This window comes from Marmota flaviventris, chromosome 10, assembly GCF_047511675.1.
Source record: "Marmota flaviventris isolate mMarFla1 chromosome 10, mMarFla1.hap1, whole genome shotgun sequence".
In the NCBI taxonomy this organism is placed as follows: domain Eukaryota; kingdom Metazoa; phylum Chordata; class Mammalia; order Rodentia; family Sciuridae; genus Marmota; species Marmota flaviventris.
The window spans coordinates 17,369,501-17,397,216 of record NC_092507.1 but is presented as its reverse complement, the minus strand read 5'-3'; the positions used below and the strand labels follow the sequence as shown (position 1 = coordinate 17,397,216).

General features: G+C 41.2%; 1 protein-coding gene and 1 long non-coding RNA gene across 2 annotated transcripts in view; one reads left to right on the top strand and one right to left on the bottom strand.

The window, feature by feature from the left end:
• Positions 1–1,104: 1,104 nt before the first annotated feature.
• Pithd1 (PITH domain containing 1) lies at positions 1,105–11,037 on the bottom strand. Its single transcript, XM_027937583.2, has 6 exons — positions 10,840–11,037; positions 10,110–10,153; positions 9,645–9,722; positions 3,393–3,497; positions 2,616–2,724; positions 1,105–2,041 (listed from the first exon to the last, which is right to left on the bottom strand). The coding sequence occupies exons 1-6, from the start codon at positions 11,035–11,037 to the stop codon at positions 1,940–1,942; spliced, it is 636 nt and encodes a 211-aa protein (XP_027793384.1). The 3' UTR covers positions 1,105–1,939.
• A 188-nt stretch (positions 11,038–11,225) lies between these two features.
• The window catches only part of LOC114094425 (uncharacterized), a 50,405-nt gene continuing 33,914 nt past the window's right edge, over positions 11,226–27,716 (top strand). The window contains exons 1-2 of the long non-coding RNA XR_003583030.3: positions 11,226–11,687; positions 13,540–13,630. This is a non-coding gene — a long non-coding RNA (uncharacterized lncRNA). The remainder of the gene's footprint in view (positions 11,688–13,539; positions 13,631–27,716) is intronic.

Genomic DNA, 27,716 nt, shown 5'->3' with positions numbered 1-27,716 from the left:
TCTTCCTGCACCTCCAATCACCCGACATCATGGCATTTTCAGCAAATTCTTCAGAGTGAAGTTTAAATTCAGAAGCCCAGCCCCAGGGACTACGGGTCATTTGTGCTTTAGTTAGTAGAAATAATGAACGGCTGGTGTGCTCTGAGATTTCTAACTTTATATTTCTCCTTAGTCCAAATTGAAACATAGGGGCTGGAGTTGTGGCTCAGTGGCAGAGTACTTGCCTACCATATGTGAGGCACTGGGTTCGATCCTCAGCACCACATACAAATAAATAAAAAATAAAGGTACATCAACAACTAAAAAATACTTAAAAACAACAACAACAACAAAAAAAAAAACATAGCCCTTCTTTTAATCCATAAGATGATTCAACCAAAACAAAGAGGTTGTGGCTGACAAGTGGGTAGGAACCTTAATGCGTCAAGAACTGCACTTGCATTCTAGTTGATTTCATGCTGCATTTCAGAATCTCCAGGCTGTACAAGGTTGGGGTGGCAGACTTCAGAGGAAAAGCTGAAGAAAGTAGCTAGATCCTCCTGAAAACAGCACAGGCCAATGCATCCTCTCAAGAGGATCAGATTCAACACAAATTCCCCTTATCAACTGCTCCTGCTTTCTGCAAGGGAGAGAACTTGACAACCTCAAATCTCCTTTTCAAATACTTAAATTCTCTCCAAATGCTAGACTGATTTTCAGATATTAATATAAGTCCAAAGTCTGGCCCACCTTTAGACAGAATGCAGTGCTCATTTCCTTTCCTTACCCTTACTTCCTTTGATGTGTTCTAGGATCTGTGCTCCTTTCCCCCCTCCTCCCTTGTTTTTGTAAATATCATTCCATAGGTTACTTCCCTTCATGAGAAATGGAATATCGGTCTTTAACCCTACCTTCCTCTTTACAAAGGTGGGTATTGGATACAGAATTAAGCTTGACTTTTCCAGGAGAAACCGATCTAGTCTTAATTGTGGCACTATGATCTACCTAGATCAAAACAAAAATTTTTTGTTCTAGATCAGAACAAAAATTTCAAAGTTCAATACAGTTTCCAGTAAAATAAAAATTTCATCAGTACTACCTAAAATTCAAAAGAAAATACAAACGTTATGTCTGGCAAGGATTTATTAGGAAGCTTATTAGTCACAGTGAATAAAAGCCATGAACAGAAGAACTCAAGAGCTTATCTCCAAATTCTGGCATTGGGCTTACAACACAAGTTAGAAGCTAATAAAACATTAAGGAGATTCCAAAGGGAATTTTAACTAAGTCTCAATCTTACCCCAACCAGGTTACCCACAAACACAAATGATTCCCATGCTCTCCCCAGACTGCTTAGCTAGGCAGTGGGAAAGATCTTCCCCCCCAAGCTATCACACATCATCAGGAGACTCCTGCCTTTCAAGCTATAACCACGGGACACTGTGCGTGACAGACAACTCCAAGCTAGGCAACTTGACAAGAATGCTGAGTAACAACAGGGAGAAGGAACAAGCAGGGACAAGTATTTCTAGTTGGAGACCCTCCTGATAGCTCACACAAACAAAATCCTGATTCTTCGGGTTTCCTGCAGCTCAGGAAGAGTTTCCATTTAAAAGAAAAAGAAAAAATCACATAAAAATCCTGCCACAAAGCAACAAGACACTTGGGATCCCATGGCCACATCAACGGAAAAAGCAAGCATTATCCATGACAGCCAGATGCCACACAACCTAAGACCCAATTTCTGCAGTGCCCTAGAGAACCACGATTGTCCCTCAGCACCCACACAACCCTCACAGTGGTGTGGTATCTTCCATAGGTTGGATTTCTGCAGCAAGCCCCAAAGAGAAAACGCAGCAGAGGCTGTGGCAACCAACTCTCACTGGAGCCTCATCTCTGTCCTTCCCAATAGGTGGTACGTCTTCACTGACTGCACATCTGTGGGAGCCTGGGCCAGCCCTTAGGAAATGAAGTGTGTCTGTGGGGTAACCTGATGGACCCGGTGGTCTGCCGGGTTGGCCGATGCTTCATAATTGCAGATGGTCACTTCATGTCGGCGAAGCTGCAAGAAAATGGAGATGCTGGGTAGGTGGGCCATTAAGAAACTGTGGCTTCCCAGAACACACACTGGAGTAGTCTATAGTCAGTCTCCTTTCTAGCAGATGTCTCAAAGCTCCTCTCTTCTGACATTTTTTTATCTTGAGAAATTTGCAAAGCTCATTATTAAGGTTTCACTTGCAACTGAGATCCATTCCCCACACTGTAATGAGGGCACTATGAGAATAGGAGCTTGTTTATCTTATCATCTTATCTCTGGTACTTAGAACAAGGATTATCAAGAATGCTTTTTGGTTTTGTTTGGTGCAGGAAGGGCCTTGAACATGCTAAGCATGCTCAAACACCGAGCTATACTTCCAGTGCCCTGCTGAAATTGCCAAAGGAAAAAATTTGAAAGTGAAAAACTGTGAATTAACATAAATTATGTAATTTCAATTTTAAAAATACCTATAGTCTGTCAAATGGGAACATTTTATAATGAAGAAACCAAGAAAATTTGTTTCGTTTGCTCTTTCCCTTCCCTTAAAAGCCCCCACTCTGATGGTGTGCTGATATGTTTTTATCAACCCCCCTCTTACCTCAGTCCATTCTCCTCTCAGGCCAATATAAAAGACCTTTGTGGTATCTGCTCCAAAATTTTTTGAAATATGAATCGAGAGATGATAGACATTTGAAAAACGGGAAATTCTAGAGGATGAAAGAAGAAAGAAGACAAGACACAGGTTACTGTCCAGTGAGCACCTCACAACCAGGGCACAACAGTTCAGCTCCAACATATGGTAAAACCCAGGCAAATGTAAGGGATCAATCTTGGGTTCTTCCTCCTCATTTTTCTCCTTTGGACAATCAATTCATTCAGTGAATATTTCCTGAGCCATCTGCCATATCCTGTCCAAGGCAGCAGAGACACAAAGATGAATAAACACTGCTCCTCCCCTCAAGGGAAAAGGAATGAGAAATGCTGTGTAACTGGGCAGGGGTTCTGAAGCATGCTTAGTGTTGATCTAAGCCATAGGAGAAAGAAAACTAAGTGAGCCTGCTATAGGCCCACTATGCAAAGAGGAATTCCAAAAAACATTTCCTAAGACTATCCTGGGAGCTCATGCAGATCTGCCAATTGCTTACAAGTTAACAAGTCTGTGGCCTACACTGATTTTCTGCCCCAAACTGACCAAGCCAAGGATCAAGATGCCTCCTCCACTTTTTAAACTCATCTCTGATGCTAAGAGGGCAGGAGAGTGGCCAAAAATAAATGGTAAGCTCTGTAAGCACTGCTGCATATGAGGATATGCTCACTGCAAACGAGAAGGTGCTACTGTTCCTCAGCAGGAGTGGAAGGCAGGTCCCATGCTTACTTTGTAGCATATTCTAATTCTCCAGTAAGATCCCGGTTCAGACTAAAGGTCTGATCTGGCTCCCTTTCTGTATCATCAAACGACATCTGTGGAATGTTCTTGTACCTGAGAAAGGAAAGGGGGGGGGAAAATCAAGAAATGTGCACTATCAGTTTTCAGGGTTTTTTTTAAGACTTCCTATTGACTGCTCAACTGACTTTACTTCAATTCCATCTAAAGGAGATAAAAATTTGCAGTCAAATTTTGGAAATGGCATTTTACTGAAATTTAGACATAAATATCCTTAAACCAACAAGAAACAGTAGTGTACACCAATAGTCCCAGCTATTCAGGAGGCTGAGGCAGGAGGATTCACGTGAGCCCAGGGATTCAGGGACAGCCTAGGCAAGATATTAAGATACCTGTCTCCTTAAAGAAAGAGAGAGAGGAAGAAAAAAGAAAAGAGCTGAGAACTGCAACATGATCCAGTGGCATCTTTGAGTGGGTTAAGATCACATGAGAAGCAATACACAAAGAGGAGGCTCAAACTAGGTCACGTGCATCAAATGCATGGAGAAAATAAGCCACTCAGCACATTCATACCAAGCTGAGGATGTGAAATAAAACAGCCTACTCATGGGAAAAAAGACACACTTTGGCAGAAGCATATTAAACAGTTAAGAGATAAGATCAGGTAACCCAATATTCAAGCATTTTTTGTTTCTAAAAATTACCCCATACACTCAATCATCTTACAGTTCTTAAAATAATACAATTTAGGGATTTCCGATTCCAAAGAGCACAAAAGCCTGCAAACTTGCAAAAGGCTTTGGCAAGTCAAGGTATCACTGCAATTTAAGAAAATATTTTTCAAAGGAAAATCTAAGTAATAGCAGTTTCTACAAATTCTGCAGGACTAAGCCACATACACCCACCAACATGAAGGTGTTTTTATTAACATATCTACAAAGGAAAGGCCCAGACTTCAGCAGCAGCAAAATGCATATAATTTTAAAAAGCAAATGTTTGCTTCAAAGTGTTTCTAAGAATGATGCACAGCAGAATGATAATAATGAACATTTATGAGCAGTACTATGAGAGCTAGTGCAGCTCTGCAGTTAAAAGCAGTGTCTCAGGCTGGGGGGTGTAGCTCAGAAGCAGAGTGCTTGCTTAGCATGCCAGAGGCCCTGGTTCAATCTTCAGCACTGGAAGGAAAAAAAAATAGTGTCTTAACCTATAGGATTGCAGAAAATATTTGTGATCTATTCATTAGTTATCATAAGGGATTAATGGCAAGAATACATATGGAACAACCCAACAGCAAAAACACAAATAATTCAATTAAAAAACAGGCAAATGAACTTGTAGTACACGTCTAAAATCTTAGCTACTTGAGAGGCTGAGGCAGAAGAATCAAAACTGAGGCCAGCCTGAGCAACTCAGTGAGACACTATTTCAAAATAAAAAATAAAAAGAGCTTGAGATATAGCTCAGTGGTAGCAACCTCAGGTTCAATCCCCAGTACTGGGAAAAAAAAGGGGGCAGGCAAAAGAACTGAATAGAGTTTCTCAAAAGAAGTTAAAGGGCCAACAAATATATGAAAAAATGCTCAAAAGTACTACCCATCAGGCAAATAGAAATCAAAACCACAACGAAGGGCTGGGGATGTGGCTCAAGTGGTAGCGTGCTCGCCTAGCATGCATGAGGCACTAGGTTTGATTCTCAGCACCACATAAAAATAAAATAAAGATATTTTGTCCACCTAAAAAACTAAAAAAAACACAACGAGATATCAACTCACTTCCATTAGGATGGCTATTATCAAAAATCCAGAAAATAAATGCTGGTAAGGATGCACAGAGAAAGGAGCTCTTCCACATGTTGGTGTGACGGAAAACAGTATGAACAATCCTATAGACAGAGAACTACTATATGATCCAGCAATTCCATTATGGGGCATATAACAAAAGGAAAGGAATCAGTACGTTAAAGAGACATCCATACTTCTATGTTCACTGCAGGGCTGTTCACAGCAGTCAAGTGCATCAATCTAAGTATCCATCAGCAGGTGAATGGATGAAGAAAATGTGATACATACACTCACACACACACACACACATATGTGTATATATGTATATGTGTGTATATATATATAGATACATATACATACACTATGAACATTAAGTGAATTACAGCAAAGATAGACAAATATTGCATGTTCTCACTTAAGAGTGTAAGCTAAAAAGTTGATTTCATGGAAGTAGGTAGAATGGTTAGAGATCGGGAAGAGTGAGGGAAGAGGGAATGAAGATAGGATGGGTAATCAGTATAGGGATACATTGGATAGGAGGAATACTACTAATGTTCTTCTTTTTTTTTTTTTTTGGTACCAGAGATTGAACTCAGGAGTGCTTCTATCACTGAGCCACATCCCCAGTCCTTTCTATTTTTTATTTTGAGACAGGGTCTCACTAAGTTGCTGAGGGACTTGTTAAGTTGCTCAGGCTGGCCTCAAACTTGCAATCCTTCTGCCTCAGGCTCCTAAATCAATGAGATTACAGGTGTGCATCACTGCCCAGATTCTAATGTTCTTAATAGCACAGTAGGATAACTATAGTTGATGACAATTAGTTGTATATTTCAAAATAGCTAGCAGAGAATATTTAAGGTTGGGGGGATGGGAAGGGTAAGGCTGCCTGGGATTGAACCTAAGGCTTCATGCAGGCTAGGCAAGTGCTCTACTACTGAGCTGCATCTGCAGCCCTAGTGATAATTTTGAATGTTCCCAACACAAAGAAATGGCAAATGTTTGGGCTGGGGATGTGGCTCAAGCGGTAGCGCGCTCGCCTGGCATGCGTGCGGCCCGGGTTCAATCCTCAGCACCACATACAAACAAGGATGTTGTGTCCGCCAATAACTAAAATAAATAAATAAATATTTAAAAAAAAAAAAAAAGACTCTTTATAAAAAAAAAAAAAAAGAAAAAAGAAATGGCAAATGTTTAAGGTGATGGTTATATCAATGATCCTGAACATTTGTGTGTATGAAATATACTGTACTCCATAAAAATATGCACAATTATTTTGTTTTGTTTTGTTTTTTTTAAAGAGAGAGTGAGGGAGAGGGAGGGGGGGAGAGAGAGAGAGAGAGAGAAAGAGAGAGAGAGAATTTTTTTTTTTTTAATATTTTTTTTAGTTTTCAGCGGACACAACATCTGTTTGTATGTGGTGCTGAGGATCGAACCCGGGCCGCACGTATGCCAGGTGAGCGCGCTACCGCTTGAGCCACATCCCCAGCCCCAAGAGAGAGAATTTTTTAATATTTATTTTTTAGTTCTCGGCGGACACAACATCTTTGTTTGTATGTGGTGCTGAGGATTGAACCTGGGCCGCAGCGAGTGCGCTACCACTTGAGCCACATCCCAAGCCCTGCACAATTATTTTGTGTCAATTAAAATAATAATAAAGATTAAAAAGAGATAAATAGCAATATCTCTGGAGCTACACTTCTAGGTCTAAAGCTGGCTGTCACTTACCAGCTGTGTAATTTTGGACAAGTGATTTAACCTCTCTGTGTCTCAGTTTCCTCATCTGTAAAATTGGGATAGTGACAATACATAGTCCAAACAGTTGATATGAAGATTAAATTGGATCAATTCTAAGAGTTGCATATATTAAAACTTAAAATTTTATGAAAAACTACATACACAAAAGCAGACAGAAAATAATGAACTACATACCTTACTACTCAGCTTAATTAACAAATTTATGCTGATTTTGCCTATCACCCCTATTTTGTTTTTGTTTCATATTTCAGTGCAATCCCAGATATACCATTTCACCCATAAATACTTTAGTATTTCTGAATAAAACTTTAAAAATATTTTTTTAGCTGTAGATGGACACAATACCTTTATTTTATTAATTTATTTTTAGTGGTGCTGAGGATTGAACCCAGTGCCTCACACATGCCAGAAGAGTGCGCTATCACTGAGCTACAACCCCAGCCCTGAAAAAGATTTCTTAAAAAAAAAAAAAAGATGCTAGGGCTGGGGCTAGAGCTTGGTGGCAGAGAGTTTGCCTAGCATGTGTGAGGCACTGGGTTTGATCCTTGGCATTGCATTAAAAATTAAACAAAATAAAGGCCTTCTGTCCATCTTCAACTACAAAATTTAAAAAAAAAGATATTCTTTTACAGTAATTAGCAATATTAATAATTAGCCAAGCTAACAACAATTCTTTCTTCTCTTTCTTTTGTGGTACTCAGGTCAAACCTGGGACCTTGGGTATGCTTGGCAAGCACTTTACTACTGAACTATTTACCCTCTGCAACAGTAATTCTTTAATATCATCTAACATCTATACTTGGTATTCACATACTTCTGATTTAAGATTCTCAATTTAGCTGGGCACGGTGGCAAACCCCTATAATTCCAGCAACTCAGGAAGCTGAGGCAGGAGGATCTCAACTTTGAGGCCAGCCTCAGCAACTTAGCAAGACCCCATCTCAAAACTTAAAAAAAAAAAAAAGGACTAGGGATGTAACTTGGTGGAAAAGCCCCCCTGGATTCAATTCCTGGTATCCTCCAAAATTCTTTTTTTTTTTTTTTTTTTTTTAAAGAGAGAGAGGGAGAGAGAGCCCAAAATTCTTAATTTAACTTTTTTGGATGTGTCAATGATATGTCATTGCTGACCAGGAATCATTGTTTCTTTTTATAAACTCTACCTAAAATAATAGTGTGTTTACAATGACATCTTAGATTCAGAGAAATGTTATATATGTAGTGTGTTAGAACTATTAAGTATTTGTACCTGCTCACCCAAAAACTGGGCCTGTATTATGTTCCAGACCTATTCTAAGTTCTTTACATGTTGGATCTCCACAACCTTGAGGTTATACTCTTATTCTTCCTATTTTACCTGAGAAAATAGGCATGAAGTTATGTAATGTCCTAGTCATGCAGCAGCTAGCCAGTATGCAGCCAGAATTTGAACCCAATTTACCTCACAGCCCACTCTTAATCCAAAGCAACAGGGATATCCTGAAGTCAGCCCATCTTCCTAGTAACTGAGTCTCCAAAAGCATCAGTCCAAACAAACAATTTTTTAAAATGACTGCATGTATAAATCTGCTTTTAAATTTGTTTTATAATACTTAAAAATGGTATCAAGTTATCAAATCTCTCTAAAGTCCATTTAAACTGGATCAATTTTTCAGATTAAAAAAATTTTTTTTCCTCTTTTTCTTACAGTGCTGAAGATCAAACTTGGGGCCTCAGGCACACTAAGCACACACTCTATCATTGGGCACCATCTTGGATTAAAAAAAAAAAAAAAAAAGATTTTTTTGCGGGGGAGGTGGTGGTATTGGACTCAGCAGCACTCTACCACTGAGCTACATTCCCAGCCCTTTTTATTTTTTATTTTGAGTCAAGATCTCACTAAGTTACTTAGAGCCTCACTAAGTTGCTGAGGCTGCTCTCAAACTTGCAATACTCCTGCCTCAGCCTCCTGAGCTGCTGGAATTACAGGCATGCACCATCACAATCCAGCTGGATGGGTTTTTTTTTAATGTAAAATTATTCTGTTATTTGTTTCTCAGAACTCAGAAAAAAATTTTTCCTCTTTTAGACTACACTTGAAAAAAGTAAGTTGTCTAAAAGGGAGTACTAACTCTGGTGGCAACAGATCTAGTATCATAAAAGATACACAGAACTTAGCCATATAAAGGCACACAAACTCAGACAAAGCAATCTCATGTCAACATAACATCTGCAAAGATGACGACTGAGTGAAATACCAAGGAACATTTTGAAGCTCATCCCAAGAGTGGAATCCATAAAGATCGTTTGAGATCTGCAGCTGGGTTATTAAGAAAACTGCAAAGTCATCAACAGTTGGCATTTATAGAATGCTCTCTGAATGAATGATGCCACAGTACGCACTTTGAAAATGAGATAAGCTGTTGGCCCTGAAGATGTTTAATCTAAACAAGTCACTGGGCTGGGGATGTAGCTCAATGATAGAGTGCTTGCCTAGCATGTGTGAGGCCTTGGGTTCAAAAATAAAGAAATAAAAAATAAAGAGATAAGTGTATTCCCACATAAATAACAAGATCAAAAGGGAGAATATCAAATCTAATAAAGAAAAATTATATTTTAAGAGGGAGAATATCAAATCTAATGAAGAAAAATTATATTACTATGGAATAAAGTGTTACTAAAGAAAGAAATAGAACTAAAAGGTTCTTGAGGGCCTAAGCCTGTCCACTTACAGTCTCATCTCAGAGGGGTGTGAGTCATCATCCTCTCCCATTATAATGATGCCTTTGAGCTTGACATTGCCCGTAAATCTGCCAGAATGCAAAAGAGAAGGTTGTCAACCTGGGATTGTATCCCTACTTAGCTGTGTGACCCCTAGTCAAGACCCTTCCCCTTTCTGACCTTCAATGTACTCATCTGTCAGACTTGTACTTGATCATTTCTAAGATCATGTCCACCTCTGGCATTATGCAATTCTAAGAAATTTACATCTACTTTTCAGTTATTGCTCAACAAATATATCTGCTTCCAGTCTGCATCAAAAGAGTTATGATGCTCTCCTCCTAAAACCCACCAAAGTATTATCCCATTTCTACAAACAGATGTGTGCTCTTGACCCAAGCAATGAATGAATCCATCTGAGAAGACAATTGTGTACAGCCTATTTAGCCTGAGGCAGACACCAAGGAGATACTTACGGAATATTAAACAGAAGCTCTTCATCTGCATCACTTTCAACAAACTGGAGAGAACGGGGAGGAGGGAGGAGAAAGCAACAAATATTTGCTGAGAGCCTATGTCTTCAGGCATCTCCCACCCTGTTCTGCAAACTGGGGTGCAATGCAGTCAACCTTCCTCGGTTTTCCAGGACTTATAAATTTGAAACTAATATGTCTATCCACAGAGTTCTGATAAAGACCATCCAATTAGAGGTTTCCTAACCCGGAGTCTCCTGAATTACAAATTGAGAGATCAGTGCTCATGTGCATTTTTCTGGAGAGGGTCCATAACTTTCAACCGGCTTAGCTCTCAAGGGGGCCTGCGCTCTAGATCGGAAACACCCATGGTCTCCCTTGCCCGTCCTCACCAGGTGACACGATCACGCAGCCACTGGGACCAATGGTCAAACAGAAGGGAAAACGCCCTCACGGCCATCCTCCTCCTTAACCCAGGCAGCCTTGGAACACAGCGTTACGCTGTGTAGAACCAAGCGCCCGCTTCCACTCTCCGGGACTCAGTTTCCGTATCTGCAAAGCGGGGAAGATGGCCCTGCTCGCCTCCCAAAAGGCAAGCGCGAGGCCGGCAGCGGAAAGCGCCTGGCGACCTGGCTGTCGTTATTTTTAGCATCAAGAGTGAGGCTGACAGAGCAGCCGGGTGTCCGAAGGCCCCGCGGATCCCGCCCCGCCCGCCCCGGCGCCGGCAGCCCACCTTGGAGCGGTCTGTCCGCTCCTCCCACGGCTTGAAGACGCCGCGGCCGCTGCCCTCGCGGCTCTCGTTGAGGCACTGCAGCCGCTCCAGGTCGATGCGCAGGTACAGGCCGTAGGCCAGGCCGCGCTGCTCCGGCGGCTCCTCCCGTTCCGCGGCGCAGCGACAGCCGTCCCCGCCGTGGCTGTGGCCGTGCGACATGGCGACGCCGCCACCCGCGCGTCCCCTCGGCCCCGCTGCCGCTCGCGCAGCTCTCTCTCGGCTGCCCTGCGGCCGCCAAGCGCAGTGTCTGACGCGTCGTAAAAGGCGCCCCTGAGCGGCGCATGCGCCCGCGGGGGAGGGGGGCGTGGATGTGGGCGTGGCTACAATGGGCGTGGTTCTGATGGGAGTGGCTCGGGCGGACTTTGACAGGCGTCTTCCTGTCAACACCGGCTTCAGAACCGTGGAAACCGAAGGGTAGAGATGCTGCTGGTGTTATCAGCAGACTGTGGTGCGGGATTCGAATCCCTCTCCCCGAGATTGAAGTCTGCGCTTTCTTCTTCAGCTGCCACGTTTCACTGGAGCTGGTGGAGGAAGGCGCGCGGAGTGCTAAGGCCCTGAGCTCTTACCACAGCTCTTATCAGTGCCTCACACGTGCGCTCGGGCGTGGAGAGTTCACACACCCAATTTCCCAACCACGTTCTTGATAGCGGGCTTTGTGGACCTCCTGACCCGGAGACAAGTGCTAGGATGGTATGACGCTCTGAATAAGTCATTTACCCTATTCTGAGACTGTTTCCTTGTCTGTAAAGTGGGAAGAATATTAAATGAAATAATGCGATTCAAGATCCCAGAGTGATGACTGACACAAGGTAGGTTATTACCATCAAATCTAAGCACTGGGCAAGTGACTTAACCTCTCTGAGGCTCAGTTCAAGTAAAGGGCTTCAACCAGATGGTTTATTTTCATTTTATTTATTTTAGTACTGGCGATTGAACCCAGGTGCATTTTGCCACTGAGTTACCTTCCCAGCCCTTTTTATTTTGAGATAGGATCTCGCTAAGTTGTTTGGGGCCTTGCTAAATTGCCGAGGCTGGCCTTGAACGTTCGATCTTCCTGTCTGGGCCTCCTACGTTGCTGGAATTATAGGCGTGTGCCACCATGCCCCGTGCTAGATGATCTTAAAATTGCCTCCCCTTTGTGATATTTCAGAACAGCTCTTTTATTTATTTTTTTTAAATATTTATTTCTTAGTTTTTCGGTGGACACACCATCTTTGTTTGTATGTGGTGCTGAGGACCGAACCCGGGCCGCACGCATGCCAGGCAAGCGCGATACCGCTTGAGCTACATCCCCAGCCCAGAACAGCTCTTTTAAATGGCTGATTTAATCTTATTTTTTTTTTTAGAGAATTTTAATATTTATTTTTTAGTTTTTGGCGGACACAACATCTTTATTTGTACGTGGTGCTGAGGATCGAACCCGGGCCACACGCATGCCAGGCGATCGCACTACCACTTGAGCCACATCCCCAGCCCCTAAATGGCTGATTTAAAAGATTGTGATATACTTTTTTAAATGATTATTATTATTGTTGTTGTTGTTGTACTGGGGATTGAACCCAAGGGCTCTTTACCATTGAGCTAAATCCCTAGCTCTTTTTATTTTTATATAGAGTCTTACTAAGTTGCTTAGGTCCTCACTGAGTTGCTGAGGCTGGCTTCTAACTTGCCTTCCTCCTGCCTAAGCCTCCAGAGTCCAGAGTCACTAGGATTACATGTGTGCACCACATGTTGGGTGTAACCAACATATTGAAAGAATAAAATAGAGAGGCTGGGGTTGTGGCTCAGCCACGTGTGAGGCCCTGGGTTTGATCCTCAGCACCACATAAAAATAAATTAATAAAAAATGGGTATTGTGTCCAACTACAACAAAAAAAATATAAAAAAGAATAAAATAGAATACAATACAAAAACTCAGTACGTATCTTAAATTTAGTCTCAATTGATGAAACTTTTGTTTATATTGGAGTTTGTGTACCCAAGTGCAATGGAAAGTGTTTTTCATAGTGTCAAAAAGAATTGAAAAGGGCTGGGTCTGTGGCTCAGTGGTAGAGCCCTTGCCTAGCATGTATGGAGGCACTGTGTTAGATTTTCAGCACCACATATAAATAAATAAAATAAAGGTCCATTGACAAGTAAAAAATATTTTTAAAAAAGAATTGAAATGAACAGTGTGCCACTACATATTCAGGAGGCTGAGGCAAGAGGATCAGAGGTAGGAGAATGAAAAGTTGGAGGCCAACCCAGGCACTGTGGCACATGCCTGTAATCTCAGCCACTCAGGAGGCCAAAGCAGGAGGATGGCAAGTTCTAAATCAGCCTCAGAAACTTAGTGAGGCTTTAAGCAACTTAGAGAGACCCTGTCTCAAAATTTAAAATAATAATAAATAAAAGGGCTGGGGGTGGAACTCAGTGGTAAAATAACCCTAGGCCTAGGTTCAATCCCCAGTACAAAAAAAAAAAAAAAACAGAAGAAAAAAGAAAATTCAAGGCCATCTTGGATATCTTAGCAAGACTCTGTCTCAAAATTTTTTTAAAAAATTTACAGGGCTGGGATGTAGCTCAGTAGTAAAGCCACCTGGGTTTAATCCTCGCTACTGTGAATATATAAATAAATATTTATTTATTCTTTAAAAAGAATCAAAATGATTTTGTTTTCAGAATAGAATGCTCTGTGATAGAAAGAGGAAAACCAGGATCCCAGGAAGTTCTGAGATACTCTGAACTTCACAGCAGGCTCAGGAGTGCCACGGTAAGACTACTAAACTACAAACAAAAATATTGATCTGTTCAAGTTTTCCTACTTCAGTTATTTGTGAAGTAGACAAGATTGGTTCTGCTTCAAAGTAGCTCTAGTTCATAAATTATGCCTATTTTCACATCACAATCTCAGGCAAGGGCCCAGCGTGTAGTGTTCATTATTAGTGTTCATTTAATTGAATGATATACTCAGTAGCTTTTCTTTGGAAAAACTGAGTCTCACTTAAGGACCAGTTAGCTAATTCTGCGTGAATTCATCCTAAATTCATCCTAAAACTTCAACAACAACATTTATTAACAACTTAAACACAAATATTTATTATTTCTCAAAGTTTTGTGGATAGTTCTTTGCTGTGCCAGTTTGGAATGGCCTCACATACCTCATTGATATTGGCTGTTATATGAGATGATAGGGTCTATGTCTCCAACAAACTGTCTGAGCTCAATTACAAGGTGACAGTCACCGAGTTCCCAGGAGCAAGAGAAAGCAAGACCCAATTGCACAAGCACATTTTAACCTGCTGTAATTTTTCTGTAATGTCCTATGTGGCTAGCTTTGAATTTGCAATCCTCCTGCCTCAGCCTCCCAAGCTGCTGGAATTGCAGGCATGTGCCATTGCGCCCAGCTAAACTTCACCTACTGATTAGAGAAACTACAAAATACTGGGGCTCCTTCCACCTTACCTCTTATATATCTGTGTTAGTTTCTTTTGTTGTGTAACAAATTACTCCCAAACTTAATGGCTTTAAACTACAATTAACATTTGTAATCTCACAGTTTCTGGGAGTCAGGTCTTTGGGAGTAACTTTGCTGGGTGGTTCTGGCTTGGGGTCTCCCATGGAGAGAAGGCTTAAGGATCTTCTTCTGGAAGGCTTGACTGGGGCTTAAGGATCCACTTCCAAGATGGCCAACTCACATGGCAGCAAACTATGCAGGCTGTTGGAAGGAGGTCTCAGTTCCTTGCTTCATGGACCTCACCATAGAACTGTTTGAATCTTTTTTGTTGCTGTTGTGGGGGTTACCGGGGATTGAACCTGATCAGGGGTACTCAACCATAAGCCACATCCCCAGCACTCTTTTGTATTTTATTTAGAGACAGGGTCTCACTGAGTTGCTAAGCGCCTCACGGTTGCTAAGGCTGGCCTTGAACTTGCCACTCCCCACCTCAGCCTCCTGAGCCACTGGGATTACAGTGTGCCCTACTGCAACTGGCCCTGTTTGAATATCTTATGTTCTGATCACAGCTGGCTTTCACCAGAGCAAGTGATCCAGAATAGAGCAAGGTAGAAACCATTAGGCTGCCTATGAGCTAGCTTTGGAAGACACATACTGGCAGTTCTGCACTCTCCCTTGGCTTCATAGGTCAGCCGTGTTCACGGACATGTGAAAGAATGGCACAAGAATGCAAATACCAGGATCTGGAACTCATTAGAGGCCACCTTAGAGGCTGGCTGCCATACAACCATACCTGTTAAGTGGAAATAAAAATATTTTCAGGGCTGGGGTTGTGGCTCAGTGGTGGAGTACTTGCCTAGCATGCGTAGGCACTGGGTTCGATTCTCAGCACTGCATATAAATAAATAAAATAAAGGTCTATTGACGGGGCTGGGGATGTGGCTCAAGCGGTGGCGCGCTCACCTGGCATGCGTGCAGCCCGGGTTCGATCCTCAGCACCACATACAAACAAAGATGTTGTGTCCACCGAAAACTAAAAAATAAATATTAAAAATTCTCTCTCTCTCTCTTTAAAAAAAAAAGGTCTATTGACAACTAAAAAATTTTAATAAAAAAAAAATCTTCAGTCTATTCATGTTTCATTGGTAATTTGACTGTAGATGAATTCTTTCATAATGTTGAAGCAATTGCTCTGTTTTCTTCTAACTTTGAGAAAGCATCTTTGAGGGCCAGGGTTATGGCTCAGGGATTGAACTCTTGCCTAGCATGTGTGAAGCACTGGGTTCAATTCTCAGCATTGCATATAAATAAATAAATAAATAAATAAATGTTTTGTTGACAACTAAAATTTTATAAAAGAAAGCATCTTTGAATGTACCCCCTCCTTTTCTGAGTTTTGAAGACCTTCTCTGTGTTCCCTGGTATTCTGAAGGATGATGATGTGTACCTCATTGTGTAGACCAGAGTGTGAGTGTGCAGGTTAGGACATCTCCATGTGTGTGCACTTGGTTCCTTGCCAGGCAACAGATTTAGGTATATAAAGAGAAAGGAGCCTTCCACCTCCTTATAGTGCACAGATCTGAGAGGTCCAGAATTCCTATTTATTTATTTATTTGACTGGGGATTGAACCCAAGGGCATTCTACCACTGAGCTGCATCCCTAGTCCTTTTTTTTAAATATTTTTTTTTACGGAGCCCAGACCAGAACCCACCATGTGCAGCCTCAGCTGGAGCCAAGAACCATGTGCCTGCATGGAGAGGAACACCACACTGTGGTTCCCTATCCACCAAAGTGTGACTGCACCCAAACCACCTACATCTTGGGACATTACAGCCACAGCCATAGCCCTTTCCACATGGTAATCTCCACTGTGGGACAATGGACAGGGCCAGGAGGCAGCTGTCTGCTGCAGCACTGCGTGCCACACTGTGCCATCACCGAACAGGCTGCCCAATGCTATCACACAGCCCATCCTCCCAGCCCCATCTGTGAAAGTGGATGCCTCCATCTTGGGACACCTCAACTGCCATATTGGGTTACCTCCACTGCCACCTCCGCCATATTTAGTTGGGGCAGATTCCATCTTGGGACACCAACTGAGGCCTGGAACCCCGATAGCAAGGTACCTACAGGCTTGATGCTATTGCTGCCACCAACTAGGAATGTGGCCACTTCTATCTAGGGACAATAACCAGGAACTGTAAGACCATCACCAAGGTCTCTGGGGGCCCAGTGGCACCAGAAGTATCCCTACTAGGTGTGCTAACAGTCACCATCCTGTTGCAGAGGCAACAGGGAGCCTTGCATAGGGTAGCCTCTCTCTCCTTTTTTTTTCCCTCCTGCTAACAGCCAACTTCTGTTGATTCCCCTTTCACTCTTCCTATAATCTAATACCTCTATATTCTCACATCCTACCTCATAAACATCACATCCTACTCCCTTCCCTCTCTCTCTGTTCACCACTACAAACTCTAAACCCTATTCAAACCTACTGCCTTTATGGTAGAAGATAACCAAACTCATCATTTCTGTTTATAGTGGCAAAACTGTGTCTAAATAGAAGCTAATTGATTTATAGCTGCATAGTTGCATTGGGTGCTGTAAACGTTGATCTTTCTTTTTTTTTTTTTTTTTAAAGAGAGAGGAGAGAGAGAGAGAATTTTTTAAACATTTATTTCTTTTTAGTTATTGGCGGACACAACATCTTTATATGTGGTGCTGAGGATCGAACCCGGGCCGCACGCATGCCTGGCGAGCGCGCTACCGCTTGAGCCACATCCCCAGCCCCTTGATCTTTCCCTTAAAGGTGAGGTATTCCATAACCTGCAGGGACATTACAAGATTATAGAGTAGAAACTTCAATACCTTAGATCCACAATGCAAGAGAGGAAGAGACATAGACAATATGAAAAAACAAGGGAGGAAAATGCCCCAAACAAACCAAGATGGTATAACACTAGAATCCAATGACAGTGCTATAGATGAAATGACAGAAAAGGAGTTCATAATGTACATGATTGGGGGCTGGGGTTGTGGTTCAGTGATAGAGCGCTTGCCTAGCATGTGTGAGACACTGGGACACTCAGAGCCACATAAAAATAATAATATAAAAGTATATGGGCTGGGGGTGTGGCTCAGCGGTTGAGGGCTCGCCTAGCATGTGCGAGGCCCTGGGTTCGATCCTCAGTACCACGTAAAAATAAAATAAAAGTATTGTGTCCAACTACAACTAAATAAACAAAATATTTTTTTTAAAAAGTATTATGTCCATCTATAACTAAAAAAAACATATTTTTAAAAAAGAATGTACATGATTAAAATGATGTGTGAATCAAAGAATGACCTAAATGAGCACATACAGGCAAAAATTGATCACTCTAACAAAGAGATAAGAGAGCAAATATAGGTAGCAAAAGATTACTTTAAGAGAGAGATTTTGGGAAAAAAAAACAGAAATCTTTGAAATGAAGGATTTCATAAATAAACCAAATAAAAACTCAATAGAAAGTGTCACCAACAGACTAGATCACTTGAAAGACAGAACCTCAGACAATGAAAAACAAAATACACAATCTGGAAAATAAAGTTGACCACACAGTGAAGATGGAAAGAAATCATAAATAGAACATCCAAGAATTATGGGATAACATAAAAAGACCAAATATAAGGTTTATCAGGATAGAAGAAAGCACAATATCCTCAATGAAATAATATCAGAAAATTTCCCAAACATGAAGAATGAATTGAAAAATCAAATACAAGAGGCTTACAGGAAACCAAATGTACAAAATTACAACATATCTACACCAAACCACATTATAATGAAAATGTCTAGCATACAGAATAATAGAATTCAAGGCCATAAGAGAGAAGAATCAGATTACATATAGGGGGAGACCAGTTTGGATCTCGGCTGATTTTTCAGTCCAGACCCTCAGGGCAAGGAGATCCTGTAACAACATACCAAGCTCTGAAAGAAAATGGATGCCGACCAAGAATCTTATATCCAGCGAAATTATGCTTCATATTAAATAAAAACCTTCCATGATAAACAAAAATTAAAAGAATTTACAGCAAGAAAGCCTGCACTACAGAATATTCTTTTCAAAATATTCCATGAGAAGGAAATGGAAAACAACAATGACTATCTGCAAAGTGAGGAACTGCACTAAAGGAAAGGCCAAATGAAAGAGAAACTAAGTCAAATTAAAAACCAAAAATAGGGGCTAGGGGTGTGGCTCAGTGGTAGAGTGCAAGGCCCTGGGGTTGATCCTCAGCACCACATAAAAATAAGTAAATAAAATAAAGGCATCATGTCCAACTACACCTTAAAAATATTTATTTTTTAAAAACCCCCCAAAACCCAAAATGACTGGGAATATAAAACATATTTTAATAATAACCCTGAATGTGAATGGCCTAAACTCAATAATTAAAAGATATAGACTGGCAGATTGGATTTTAAAAAAAGACCCAACAATTTGCTGCCTTCAAGAGACTCATTTCACAGGAAAAGACATCCACAGACTGAAGGTGAAAGGTTGGGAAAAAAATATCACTTACATGGATTGAGGAAACAAGCAGGGGTTTCCATCCTTATATCAGATAAAGTGGACTTCAAACCAAAGTTAGCAAAAAGGGATAAAGGAGCACATTTCATACTACTCAAGGGAATCATACATCAACAAGACATAACAGTCGGGTGCAGTAGCGCATACCTGTAATCCCAGCAGCTCGGGAGGCTATGACAGGAGGATCGCAAGTTCAAAACCCTGTCTCTAAATGAAATACAAAATAGGGCTGGGATATGGCTCAGTGGTCAAGTATCCCTGAGTTCAATATCCCTGGTAACAAAAAACAAAGAACAACAACAAAAAAAAAAACAAGATATAACAACTGTAAATATCTATGCCCCAAACATAGGAGCATTTATGTATATCAACCAAACATTTCTCAACTTCAAGAATCAAATAGACCACAACACAATAATATTAGGTGACATTAATACACTCTCTCACCACTGGATAGTTCTTCCAAACAAAAACTAAACAAAGAAACTATCAAACTCAATAAAACAAATAACAATTTAGACTTAATACACATATATAGAATAGTCCTTCCATGAACAAATGAATATACTTTTTTCTCAGCAGCACATGGATCCTTCTCCAAAATAGACCATATATTATGCCACAAAGCAAGTCTCGGCAAATACAAAAATAGAGATATGAACCTGTGTTCTATCTAACCGTAACAGAATGAAATTAGATATCAATGATAAAATAAAAAATAAAAGCTACTCCAGCATCTGAAGACTAAATAATACGCCACTGAATGGCACCTGGGTAACAGATGACATCAGAGAGAAGATAAAAAAAATTCCTAGAAGTAAATGAGAACTCTGATACAACATCAAAATCTCTGGTATACTATGAAAGCAGTGCTAAGAGGAAAGTTCATTGCATTAAGCTTACTCATTAACAGAAGAAAAAGTCAATAAAAACGAATTGACATTACATTTCAAAGCCCTAGAAAAAGAACAAATCAACACCAAAAGTAGAAGAAGACAGAGAATAATTAAAATCAGGGCTGAAATCAATGAAGTTGAAACAAAGTAATTCAAAAAAATAACAAAACAAAAGCTGGTTCTTTGAAAAAATAAAATTGGCAAACCCTTAGCCACCCTAATGAAAAGGAGAAAACTCAAATTACTAAAATTCATGATGAAAAAGGAAATATCATGACAGACACTATTGAAATACAGAAGACAATTAGAAACTATTTTGAAAATTTATACTCCAGTAAAATAGAAAACCTCGAAGACACAAATTTCTAGAGGCATATGATCTACCCAAACTGAACAAAGAAGACATACACAATTTAAAAAGATCAATTTCAAGCAAGGAAGTAGAAGACGCCATCAAAAGCCTACCAACAAAGACAAGCGGGGGACCAGATGAATTCTCAGTCAAGTTCTACAAGATCTACAAAGAATTAATACCAATACTCAAATTATTCCATGAAATAGAAAAGGAGGGAACTCTTCCAAACTCATACTATGAGGCTAGTATCATCCTGATACCAAAACCAGACAGAGACACATCAAGGAAAGAAAATTTCAGACAATATCCCTGATGAACACAGTTGTAAAAATTATCCATAAAATTCTGGCAAATTACATATTTAAAAAATTGTGTACCATGATCAAGTGTGGTTCATTCCAGGGATGCAAGGTTGGTTCGACATACAGAAATCAATAAATGTAATTCATCATATAATAGACTTAAAGAAAAGAATCATATGATTATATCAACTGATGCAGAGAAAGCATTTGACAAAGTGCAGCACCCTTTCATGTTCAAAACACTAGAAAACTAGGAATAGTAGGAACATACCTCAACATTGTAAAAGCTATCTATGATAAACCCAAGGTTAACGTCATTCTAAATGGAGAAAAATTGGAAGCATTCCCACTAAAAACTGGAACAAGACAAGGATGGCCTCTTTCACCACTTCTATTCAACATAGTTCTTGAAACTCTAGCCAGAGCCATTGGACAGACGAAAGAAATTAAAGGGATACAAATAGGAAAAGAAAAACTCAAACTATCATTATTTGCTGATGACATGATTCTATACTTACAGGATCCAAAAAATTCCACCAGAATTTAGAATTAATAAATGAATTCAGCAAAGTAGCAGGCTATAAAAATCAATACCCATAAATCAAATGCATTTCTAAATATCAATGATGAATCCTCTGAAAGAGAAATTAGGAAAACTATCTCATTCACAATAGCCTCAAAAACATAAAATACTTGGGAATCAATTTAACAAAAGAGGTGAAAGACCTCTACAATGAAAACTACAGAACACTAAAGAAAGAAATTGAAGAAGACCTGGTCTGGGTCTGTGGCTCAGTGGTAGAGTGCTTGCCTAGCATGCCTGAGGCACTGGGTTCAGTCCTTAGTACCACATAAAAGTAAAATAAAGATATTGTGGCCACATATAACTAAAAAAATAAATATTAAAAAAAAAGATATTGAAGAAGACCTTAGAAGATGAAAGACTTCCCATGCTCCTGGATAGGCAGAATTAATATTGTCAAAATGGTCATATTACCCAAAGCACTATACAGATTCAATGTGTCTCCAATTAAAAGCCTAAAATCATTCCTTATAGAAAAAGCAATCATGAAATTCATTTGGAAAAATAAGAGACTCAGAATAAGCCAAAGCAATCCTTAGCAAGAAGAGTGAAGCAGGAGGCATAACAATACCAGACCTTAAACTATACTAGAAAGTTATAGTAACAAAAATGGCATGGTACTGGCACCAAAATAGACATGTAGACCAAAGGTACAGAATAGAAGACACAGAGACAAACCCACATAAATACAGTTATCTCATACCAGATAAAGGTGCCAAAAACACACATTAGAGAAAAGATAGCCTTTTCAACAAATGGTGCTGGGAAAACTGGAAATCCATATGCAGCAAAATGAAACTAAACCCCTATCTCTCACCATACACAAAAATCAACTTAAAGTGGATCAAGGACCTAGGAATTAGACCAGAGACCCTATGCCTAATAAAAGAAAAAGTAGGCCTAAATATTCATCATGTTGGATTAGGCCCTGACTTCTTTAACAAGACTCCTAAAGTGCAAGAAATAAAATCAAGAATCAATAAATGGATGGATTTAAACTAAAAAGCTTCTCTTCAGTAAAAGAAACAATCAATGAAGTGAAAAGAGTCTACATTTTGGAAGCAAATTTTTGCCGCACACACATCAGATACAGCACTAATCTCCAGGATATAAAGAACTCAAAAATCTTAACACCAAAAAAACAAACAATCCAATCAATAATGGGCTAAGGAGCTGAACAAATATTTCTCGGAAGAGGATATACAATCGATCAATAAATATGAAAAAATGTTCAACATCTCTAGTAATTATAGAAATGGAAATCATCGCACTCCAGTCAGAATGGCAGTTATCAAGAATACAAACAACCATAAGTGTTGGTGAGGATGTGGGGGGGAAAGGCACACTCATACATTGCTGGTGAGACTGTAAATAGGTGCAACCAATCTGGAAAGTAGTATGAAGATTCCTTAGAAAACTTGGAATGGAACCACCATTTGACTCAGTTGGTTTATACCCAAAGGACTTTAAAATAGCATACTACAGTGACACACCACATCAATGTTCTTAGCAGCTCAGTTCACAATAGCCAAACTGTGGAACCAACCAAGATGCCCTTTAATAGATCAATGGATAAAGAAAATGTGGTATATATATACAATGGAATATTACTCAGCAATAAAAGAGAATAAAACTATGGCATTTGCAGGTAAATGGATGGAGTTAGAGAATATCATGCTAAGTGAAGTAAGCCAATCCCCCCCAAACCAAAGGCTGAATGTTTTCTCTGATAAGTGGATGCTAATCCATAATAGGAGGGACATGGGATGAGTGAGGGAATTTTGGATAGGGTAAAGGGGAGGCGGGTAGGAGGCATGGGGGGTAGGAAAGATGGTGGAATGAGATGGACATCATTATCCTAGGTATATGTATGATTACACAAATAGTGTGACCCTACTTTGATACAACCAGTGAAGTCAAAAATTGTGCTCCACTTGTGTACAGTGAATCGAAGAGCATTCTGCTGCCATGTATAACTGATTAGAACAAATTAATTTAAAAAATTAGTTGTCCATGAACCTTTATTTTAATTAACTAATTTATTTATTTATATTCAGTACTGAGGATCAAACCCAGTGCCTCATACATGCTAGGCAAGCGCTCTACCACTGAGCCACAACCCCAACACCCCTAGTCTTTTTTTAGGGGGGCCCTGGGGGTTGAACTCAGAGGCACTCAGCCTCTGAGCCACATCCCCAGCCCTATTTTCTATTTTATTTAGAGACAGTCTCACTGAGTTGCTGAGGCTAGCTTTGAACTCACGGTCTTCCTGCCTCAGCCTCCTGAAATGCTGAGATTACGACATGTGCATCGGCCTTCGGCTCCTCTCTTCTTGTCTGTTATGCTGTGAGAAAGGGACCGTTAACCGTGTTGCCTTTGAAAGTTTCTTTATGGCAATCTGAAGGTGTAGTAGCAGTGACAGCCAGCCCAATATGGCACTGGCGATGTTGTTAAGGGCTTGACTTATATTAGCTTTTAATCTTCATAATTGCAAATGTCCTATTTTCCTCATTTTATAGAAGAGAAAATTAGGGCACAGGGAGGCTAAGTAACTTGTGCAGGGCCACACAGGTGGTTAGTAGTGGAACTAAGATTTGCACCCAGGCCTTCATCCTCCAGGGACTATGTTCTTTGAGTAGACTTTTTTTTTTTTTTTTTTTTTTTTGTGGTGCTGGGGACTGAACCCAGGGCCTCACATATGCTAGGCAAGCACTCTACCACGGAGCCACATACCCCGCCCAGGGACCATGTTCTTGTCTACTCTGAACCTTTTCCAAATATCAGTACCATGTGAGAACTTAGACATGCCAGGCTGAGACCACAGAGATCAGGCTCCTGGCCACCACACAACACCTACCAGCTGTGTGACCTGGAGCATGTCATTTTCCTCAGGACTTCAGTGGTAACAACACCTTGTACCAAATGCCCCTTCCACACACACGGAGCTGCTACTGCTGCTGCTGCTCTTCTTCTTCTTCCTCCTCCTCCTCCTCCTCCTCCTCCTCCTCCTCCTTCTCCTCCTCCTCCAGGGCAGCAGGTCCGCAGCTCTCCCTATGTGCCAGGCACTGCTCAAAGCATTTTACACATCTTGATCCTTCACATGATATAAGATGGCTCCATGAGGTTGATTCCTCATTTTTGTAGAAAGAAACAGAGAGGTTGATGGGTCTGGGGTATGGCTCAGCATTGAGCACTTGCCTATCTGCAAGGCCCTGGGTTCCAGCCACAGTATAACCAAAAAAAAGGCAGTGGGGTGTAGGGTGGCAGGGAAAGAGGAGATTAAGTAGCTTGTTTGAGGGCACCCAGCCGGGAAGCATGGGACTTGAAGCAGAGTCTGCCTTAACAGTCTGCCCTGGCCCTGGCCTTGAGAATCACGTAGACCTGGCTTCTGTGAGTGCCTTCAGAATCTGTGGTACAATTAGCAAATATTTCCAGTTCTTTGAGTCCAGGCACATGGAGGTGTTGTATTAGATTTCCTTGCCCCCTTGAATTTAGGTATGGCCAACAAAACATGATGGATGTCCCTTCTGGACATAGCCAAGAGCAGGGGCAATATTCTCCACTGGCCTGGAAAGTCTTAAAAGCTTGGGGATGACGCCTCCCTTCGCCTGAGCCCCACTGAGGATGGCATAAGGAAGATGCCCACCAGACCCACATGCAGGTGGAGGGAGACCTTCCTGATTTTGAGCCACTGGGGCGTGGGGGCTGTTATTGCAATGGAACCGAGCCTTCTTTGTTGCAAGGGGGCTGTCCTGTGCATTGTAGAATGTTTATTGCATCCCTGGCCTCTCCCCAGTAGATACACCCTGTACCCCACACCAGTGACATCCAAAAACATCTCCAGATCTTGCTACATGTCTTACTGGGGGCAAAATCATATCTAGTTGAGAACCACTGTCCTGGCATGTTCTGATAGAGTCCCAGTGTCTTGCCAGTGCTCAGTGAACCCTATTTGGCTGTGATTTGTTCCTAAAGCCACATCAGGCAGGTGATGCGATATGCCTCCGTCATATGGGGCTGGAAAGAGGCAAACTTCACACTGTGAAACCCAGTCTTCACACTGAGAACGACCAAGATCCCAGCATGTTTTTTTTTTTTTTTGGTTTGTTTTAATGTGCTGTTAGGTCTGCTAATATTTAGAATAGTCTCATCCATATTCATAAATAAGATTGGTCTGTAATTTTATTTTTTGGTGTAACCTTTATCCAGTTTCAATATCATGTTTTACTGGCTCCCACAGCACTTTCTCTTTTTCCTTTGCTTTGGAATAGCAGGTGGCACTGGGACCACTTGATCCTGGAAGGTTGAAAGAATTTCCCTTTGAAGAATAAAATAAACATGGGCTGGGGTTTGGCTCCAGTGGTAGAGCGCTTTCCTAGCACCTGTGGGGCACTGGGTTCGATCCTCACCACCACATAAAAATCAAATAAAGATATTGTATCCACCTAAAACTAAAAAAATAATATTAAAATAAATAAATAAAATAAACAAAAATTAAAATGATGCACGCCTGTAATCCCAGTGGCTTGGAAGGCTGAGGCAGGAGGATCACAAGTTCAAAGCCAGCCTCAGCAACTTAATGAGGTCCTAAAGCAACTCAGTGAGACCCTGTCTCTAAAATATGAAAAAGAGCTGGGGATGTGGCTTAGTGGTTAAGCACCCCTGGGTTCAATCCCTGGTACCAATAAATAAATAAAATATTTAAAAGAAACAATAAAACAAAAAAATTCCCCTTGGAGACCATCTTAGGCTAGTGCTTGCTTTCTCCTCCTCCTCCTCCCCCTACTCCTTTTTTTTTTTTTTTTTTGCAGTACTGGGGATTGAACCCAGGGGTGCTCTGCCACTGAGCTACATCCCTATCCCTTTTTATTTTTTGAGACAGGGTCTTGCTAAGTTGCCCAGGCTGGCCTCCAACTTATGATCCTCCTGCCTAGGCCTCCCTGGTATGTGGGATCACTGCATGCACCACTGTACCCAGCAGGCCTGGAGCTTTCTTATGGGGAAGGATCAAATCAGTCTGTTTAATTTGCCAGTTCTATTGGGGCCAAGGTATCTCCCCTACACACACACACACACACACACTAAGTTGCTTAGGGCCTCACTATTTTGCTAAGACTGGCTTTGAACTTGTGATTCTCCTGCCTCAAACTCCTGAGTTGCTGGGGTTACAGGCATGTGTCACCATGCCCAGCTAATTTTTGGTTAAGTTGTATTTTTCTAAAAAATCGTCTATTTCATACAGATTTTTCTGATATATTTGTATTCTGGTATAAAACCCTCTACCAGTAAAAAATAACTCTTTCCCTTCATTCTCCATTTTAAATTCATTCAGGTCCTCTTCTCTCAGGGAGCTCTAATAAGAATTCCTTTGGTGTCATTGTTATGTTATAGATGAGGAAACTGAGGTCAGAGTGGTACAGTGGGTGGTAGAATCAGGATTTGAGCCTGGGTCTGACTCATTTCCCAGGTTTACATGGGTTTTCCCACCATGCTTTAGTCCCAACCACACTGCTTAGCAGGCTCACTTGAGGAGGACTACAAAACAAAATGTATTTCCAGATCCTACCTCTGACCAAGTCAACTAAATTCCTTCAGTGGTGCCCAGAAAATTCTATTTTAACCAATTATTTGTGCAACTATTTGATAACTATCTCCACTACTAGATGAAAGCTTCACGAGGGCAAGAGCTAGGTCTTACCCAGCAACAGAGAGAGGCCACCCAAGTGTGAGACTACATGTGCCAATTTCCTTTCACTGACCCAAGTAGCAAGAGCTATTTGTGGAATTCTCTGGAGCAAATCTCAAATTTCTAAGAACAAAAGAAGTGAAAATTACAAAATACATTAAGCTTCCAAGAACAATGCTTTTGTTTCAAGAGTCTTGCTATGTTGCCCAGGGGGGCCTTGACTTCCTAGGCTCAAGGGATCCTCCTGCTGGGCCTCCTGAATGCTGGGACTGCAGGTGTGCTCCCGCAGTTCTCAAACTTATGCTTCTATCTTAAGAACTGCCCAGTGTCTTAGTTTGGGCTGCTGTACCAAATTACCACGGGCTAGGTGGCTTAACACTCATCTCTCACAGTTCCAGAGGCTCAAGTCCAAGATCAAGGCACTGCAGATCCTGCCCCTGATGGCTCTCTTCTTGTGCCTTCACATGGGGGAGAGCAGAGTGACCCAAAGCTCCCACTTCTTCTCTCATAGGAGAATCCTGTTCATTAAGCCTCTGCCTGCCGCAGTCTGGCTGGGCACAAATCACGAGCCACTGAAGCAGGAACAAACTTTATTTCTGAACTCCACCAGCACACTCCACACACGCTCCCCGGGAACTATCCCGAACCCCACCCAGCTGGAAATATCCTCCGGAAATCCCTCCTCCTGCACTTCCCCAACCAATGGGAACTCTCCGGGAATCCCCGGGGGAACTCCAAAGTAGCAGCCAAGCGCCTGTCAACCAATACTATTGACAAAATGCCAGGGGCCATTCCGACTCAGCTGTGGCTCTCAGCACTGCCCAATGACCTAATCACCTCCAAAGGCCCCACCTTCTCATTGTCCACTAGGGCTTAGGATTTCAAAGTAGGAACTGAGGCTGTCTGGATACAAGACTGGATGGGGTCTGGCACCTGGTAGGAGCATAATCAGTAAGGTCAAGCCTCCCAAGTAACTGGGATCACAGGCAGGTGGCTTAGAGTAATGTT

Bases quoted from the DNA above. Each gene is read 5' to 3' on its own strand.
- Pithd1 (XM_027937583.2), bottom strand. From the start codon at position 11,037: ATGTCGCACGGCCACAGCCACGGCGGGGACGGCTGTCGCTGCGCCGCG. The intron at 3,498-9,644 runs GTAAGTGGACAG...TTCCTTTCTCAG, and splicing joins CACCCCTCTGAGATGAGACT to GTACAAGAACATTCCACAGA. The intron at 2,725-3,392 runs GTAAGCATGGGA...TTCATCCTCTAG, and splicing joins GAATTAGAATATGCTACAAA to AATTTCCCGTTTTTCAAATG.